The sequence below is a fragment of the Nycticebus coucang genome, chromosome 13 (assembly GCF_027406575.1).
Source record: "Nycticebus coucang isolate mNycCou1 chromosome 13, mNycCou1.pri, whole genome shotgun sequence".
NCBI classification, from domain to species: domain Eukaryota; kingdom Metazoa; phylum Chordata; class Mammalia; order Primates; family Lorisidae; genus Nycticebus; species Nycticebus coucang.
In genome coordinates, this window is record NC_069792.1 from 57,266,415 (window position 1) to 57,272,414 (window position 6,000).

General features: G+C 38.4%; 1 protein-coding gene across 8 annotated transcripts in view; it reads left to right on the forward strand.

Annotated features, from left to right (window-relative positions):
• NDUFAF6 (NADH:ubiquinone oxidoreductase complex assembly factor 6) overlaps window positions 1–174 on the forward strand; it is a 37,468-nt gene extending 37,294 nt beyond the window's left edge. For all 8 annotated transcript variants that reach the window (XM_053558933.1, XM_053558932.1, XM_053558931.1 and 5 more), the window contains one exon: window positions 31–174. Coding sequence is in view for 7 of the 8 variants with exons in the window: in XM_053558932.1 (XP_053414907.1) it covers window positions 31–159 (129 nt within the window). In the remaining variant the exon portion in view is untranslated. The remainder of the gene's footprint in view (window positions 1–30) is intronic.
• Window positions 175–6,000: the final 5,826 nt, after the last annotated feature.

Consider the following 6,000-nt stretch of genomic DNA (forward strand, 5'->3'; position numbering starts at 1 on the left):
GATCTAGTGACCACTATTTTCCTTTTCCAGGTTTCCCTAGAGGACTATTTAAAGAAAATTCAACAAGTGGATTTTGATATATTCCACCCATCTTTACAGCAGAAGAATGCTTTACTTCCATTATCTTTGTATATTCGGTCATGGAGAAAAAGATATTAAAATAAGTTTATGGCACTGATATTTATTTATTCTAATAGTTTTATGAAAGTATACTAGTTAGGGTTCCTGTTTAGAAATAACAGAAATTGACTCTGTTTACTTAACGGGAAGATGAATTTATTAGATGGTGTTGAGTGGGTCACAGAATTAAGAAGTTGCTGTGGGAATAGGTGCCAGCACACTACTGAGATTCTGCTACAGGCCCCACAGTTGGCACCACCAGCCCAGACAGTCAGCTGTGCCATCCCTGGGAAGTTGGAGCCTAGGAGGAAAACTCAGTTTAGCTGTGCTTAGGCTGTAAGCCAGCGATTTTCAATCGGTGTGCTGCTGTACACTGGTGTGCTGTGAGAGGATCTTAGGTGTGCCATGAAAATTTTTAAAAATTATTAATTGTTTTGGAAAGAAGTTCAAAGCAGAGTAAGTGTATTCTTTTTTTACTCCTTTTTTGTTTTTGATCAGCATAATTTAAATATGCCTCGGAAGTTTAACTATAGGTTTAAGTGTGCTATGAGATTAAAAAAGGTTGAAAAACACTGCTGTAAGCCATGCTTCCGCCACTGGGCAGGGAGAGTGAACGTTATAGTCCTCCCTTCACCCTTGGGAGGGAAAGAGGAAAGGACTCAAGTTAGCCAGTGTTTGCATGCAAAGAAGCTAAAACTCAGGGTTCAGCTGGAAAATGCTTTTATTTAGGGATCACAAAGAGTAAAGTTAATATTTGAAGACTAGCCCTAATATTTAATATTTATAATCTAGTGTGAAAGTTTATCCATGATAACTTCCTTAAGTTAAGGCAGCAACTGACAAGACTCTTCATTTGGGCTGCACTGGCTTATATCTGTAATCCTAGCACTCTGAGAGGTAGATGCAGGCAGAACCCTTGAGTTTAGGAGTTTGAGACCAGCCTGAGCAAGAGCAAGACCCCATCTCTACTAAAAATAGAAAATTTAGCAGGGAATCGTGGCAGTGCCTATAGTCCCAACTACCCTGTACGCTGAGGCAGGAGGATAGTTTGAACCTAGGAGTTTGAGGTTGCTGTGTGCTAGGTTGATGGGTGTCTTGCCTAAGCAACAGAGTGAGACTCTATCTCAAAAAAAAGACCTTACTTTAACTTTATCCCTGAGTGATGCTAGAAGCTTTTACTTTTTTTGTTAATCCCACTGCTTCAGTCTGTCATTCAGCATGATTATGATCATGAACAAAATTGTATTCACAAAATTTGTATTAGTATAAATTACATTAACAGTATTGTATCGAATATCTTATCAGGATCCTATTTTTTTAAAACTGATACACATTGTACTTCTCACTGATAAGCACTGTGCTATATACTTTCATTGATATTCTCATTTGATTTTTCTAAAAACTATGAAATAAAGCATGCTTTCATTAAACTTTTAAATTATAAAAGATACACCAACTGCAAAAAACAAAATTCTTTTCTGTGTTTTTTTTTTTTTTTTTTTTTTTTTGAGACAGAGCCTCAAGCTGTCACGCTGGGTAGAGTGCTGTGGCATCACAGGTCACAGCAACCTCCAACTCCTGGGCTCAAGTGATTCTCCTGCCTCCGCTTCCCAAGTAGCTGGGACTACTACAGGTGCCTGCCACATCACCTGGCTATTTTATGGTTATAAAATGGTTATAAAATGTTGTTTTTTGGTGGGCCTGGGCTGGATTCGAACCCACCAGCTCAGGTGTATGTAGCTGGTACCTTAGCTGCTTGAGCCACAGGCGCCGAGCTCCAAAATTCTTTTCATTGCTGCTAATTGGTCTATCTAGAATCTAAATGAGTCTCTGTCTCCCAAGACCAAGGTTATGCCATAGTTTTCTTTTTTCTCTCCTGCCATATTGTCCTTTGTCCCATTTCTCTTAAGTCTTTGGTTGTAGCTATGAATTAGTGGCTGCTTAAATTATGAGTGGCTTAAAATATTACATTTTTCCAAACGAAATTCAAATGAAGAGCTTTTTGAGGGCATGAGTACATTGTTTCATATATCTTGGCATTCTCCCAGTACTTAGAATGGCTTTTTTTTTAGAGAAAGTGATATTAATAAATGTATAATTGAATGAATGTGCATTGTGGTTGTGTATGTTAGCATACTTTTAGTTGGTGCTGATGCTAAAAAAAATCCTCTTGTTTAATTCTATGGCTTGAGTAAGCTGTTTAGCTTATCTTCAAAGGCAAGTACAAGGAAATGGGACATGTTTCCTCTTGGGATTCTGAGTGTTTCAGCCGTGAAAGGTTCAGTGGAGAGAGTCTTTGTTAGTGAGTATTGTGTGCAGGTCTTTCCATATTAAATTTGGCAGCAATCATCTGCTAAGCATCTTGGCTCCTAAGGGTCCTAAAAATAAGGGCTTAAACACTCAACTGGATTACAGGATTCTTCACTGGAGTAGAAGCCAATTTACTGTTACTAATTTCAAAATATTTTCTAAGCCATTTAAAATTTTATGCTTAGAGATTTGGATGAAGTAAAGTTAACAATCTAAATATTAAAAATTGACTCTGATTCAGTGAAATCTACTGTACTAGTAATTTCCTGGCATAAAAATACTCCCTTAGAGGGTGCCAACATTTTTTTTTTTTTATTGTTAAATCATAGCTGTGTACATTAGTGCAATCAAGGGGTACGATGTGCTGGTTTCATATACAATCTGAAATATTCTCATCAAACTGTTCAACGCAGCCTTCATGGCATTTTCTTAGTTATTGTACGTAGACATTTGTATTCTGTCTTTAGTATGTTTCGCCTGTACCCATTCTAAGATGCACCATAGGTGTGGCCCCACCCATTACCCTCCCTCCACACTAACCTCCCCCCTCCCTTCCCCTTCCTTGGCCCTTTCCTCATAGTCTTGTGCTATAGTTGGGTTATAGCCTTCATGTGAAAGCTATAATTTAGCTTCATAGTAGGGCTGAGTACATTGGATACTTTTTCTTCCATTCCTGAGATACTTTGCTAAGAAGAATATGTTCCAGCTCCATCCATGTAAACATGAAAAAGGTAAAGTCTCCATCTTTCTTTAAGGCTACATAATATTCCATGGTATACATGTACCCTGTTTCCCCGAAAATAGGACATCCTCCGAAAATAAGACCTACTTACAGGAAAGATAAGACGTCCCCTGGAAATAAGACCTAGTGCATCTTTGGGAGCACACCTTAAAATAAGACACTGTCTTATTTTCGGGGAAACAGGGTACCACAATTTGTTAGTCCATTCGTGGGTCTATGGGCACTTGGGCTTCTTCCATGACTTAGCAATTATGAATTGGGCTGCAATAAACATTCTGGTACAGATGTCTTTGTTATATTGTGATTTTTGGTCTTCTGGGTATAAACCTGGTAAAGGAATTCTAGGATCGAATGGCAGGTCTATTTTTAGGTCTGTAAGTATTCTCCAAACATCCTTCCAGAAGGAACGTATTAGTGTGCATTCCCACCAGCAGTGTAGAAGTGTGCCCTTTTCTCCCCAACATTTGTTTTTATTTTTCAAATCTGATGTTTTATTAGAGTATTTTTAAAAAGTCAGATAAAATTTCAAACCATTTTAAATGTATTTTGATAACTGAGTAGGTGGACATCAACAGATAACAAATACTAAGTATGAATTACACATTAATCTCAATGTAGGCAAAGTTGCATATCATTATGAAATAAGTTTTGGGTAGTTCTTAATCAATTGGTAATATTCTTTCTCTCCTTTTGGTTGAAGCTCTCCTTGTGATGAAATTAAATTGATCTTGAAAAATGTAACGCTTAACTGAACACAAACAGATGGTGTGCTTTGCCCTTTCTGCTGTAATCTTCATAGTGACATAGGTCTTTATTTTCCAAATGATACAACTATCTTAGAGATGTTAGATTTAAGGTCACATAACTATTAGTACTAGAGCTGGATGCCAAACCCACATTAGTCCAATGCCAAAGCCCATTATTATTATTTTTTCTTACCATTATTGAGATTGTAAAATAAACTGCCAAGTTTAAAAGAGGCCACAACTTTTTTTTTTTTTTTTTAGAAATAAGTATTACTGCATAAATTTCAGATACAAATTAGGTTAAAAAAGTAATTACTATGTAAATTCCAACTACAAATTAGGTGATCAAGAAATAGGCAATTGAAATAGATATTAATTGCTGGTCACTAGATATATAGGGGAGGGGACACTTAACTACCTTGGAGGTCAAAGAGGGTTTCCCAGAGGAGGTGGCATGTGAGCAGCGTCAGGACCGTTGGGTAGGAGCCAGTGCTTGGGGAGGGTGTGTTGATGTTGCAGGGAGGTCCTGGCGGAAGGAGTAGTGTGTACAAAGGCCTGAAAGCAGAGCGGATGAAGACTCCTAATTTTTTTGCCTTTAACTTATTTAAGTAAAAAGAACAGAATGTCCAGAATTCTTAGGAAAGTTTGTGAATCAAAAGTGGCCACATCCCTTGGTCTAATGAGACACTCTGAAGTAAGATCAAAGACTTGGGAATTTATATTTTGCCCATTTCAGCAAATCCCTAGGTGCCCTTGAATTTGTTTTCGCTCATATAAATTGGACTTCTCTGAAGACACTGGCCTAATTGATTGCCTTGTCCGGAAGAATCCACAGAGTTGTAAACATTGTGCAGATGGTTATTAAAAATAAAAACAAAACATGATCCTACCATTTGTTTCAGTAAGGAGGACTGGGCAAGAAACCACACACACCCAGATTTGAGAATAGTATCAGAAATGGGTCAGAAGGAGGGGAGAGGAGTTGGGGGGATACATTAAAATAATTTGGATACTTCACTTTACCTATTTTTTCCTGTAATGAGCATATATTTCATGTGAAGTTATTTCTTAAAATTTAGACCCTTCAAGTGAAAAAGCTGGTGGTAGAAAGGAGAGGTGATTGAATTTCTGGAACAATGGATAAGTAGACATGAGTATTTCTATCAAATCTATATACACCAGTTAAAAGAGTTTGTTCATCAACAGAAAGAAATATTTGGCACAATAAATTATTAAATAATGTGACTCATTCTATAGCTTTAGCTGAAAAAGAAATTGAAAGAGTTTGCATCCCCAGCAGTAGGGTAGTGCCACATGAAGACCAGAGAGTGGTCTCTGGAGGAGGCAGACTGCCACCGGAGTAACGGCTGTGTAACCTTAGCAAGTTCTCCTGAGCCTCCGTTGCTCCATTTGTAAAATAGCCAAAATCATGTCAACCTCAGTGGTTGTGAGGGATGAGTTTCTACGTGTAAAGTACTTAGAACAGTGGTAAACAACAGATGCCATTAACATTATTATGCAGAAGTCACAAACTGACAGCCTGAACCAAATGAGGCCTGCCTGGGGTGTTTTGTTTTGTGGGAATGGCATTTGGAAAAGAATAAGAACTGGAATGCCTTTAAACAGGATGAGAACCTAAATGCCTGTCCCGTTGGCCACAGGTTCCAGCATGAGCTAATACCACAAACTCAGCCTGACTCATAGATTCATGTTACTTGTTCTATGACCGCTTTAGTTTATGACCAATAATTCAGGAGAATCGGTGGGTGGTGGATTAATAACAACCTGGGGCTACTTCATCAAGCACAGCCATACTTTCCCCCAAAATGCTGTCTTGTAAAACTACTGTGTACACATCTCTCCCTCACTTAGCTGTGTTCCTTGAGTGCCAGACAATGTTTTATTCACCTTGGTATGTCAGAATCTGCCATGAATCCTGATGGCTGCTCAAAAATCTTTGTGGTCCGAACGAACCTGCTGCAGTATAATGTGGGATGGGGGCTCCCAGGACACGTGAGGGTTTGAGCTGACATGCGAAGGGTGGAGCAAGTGTGTTTGTTAAAGATGTAGCATCGGGACAAT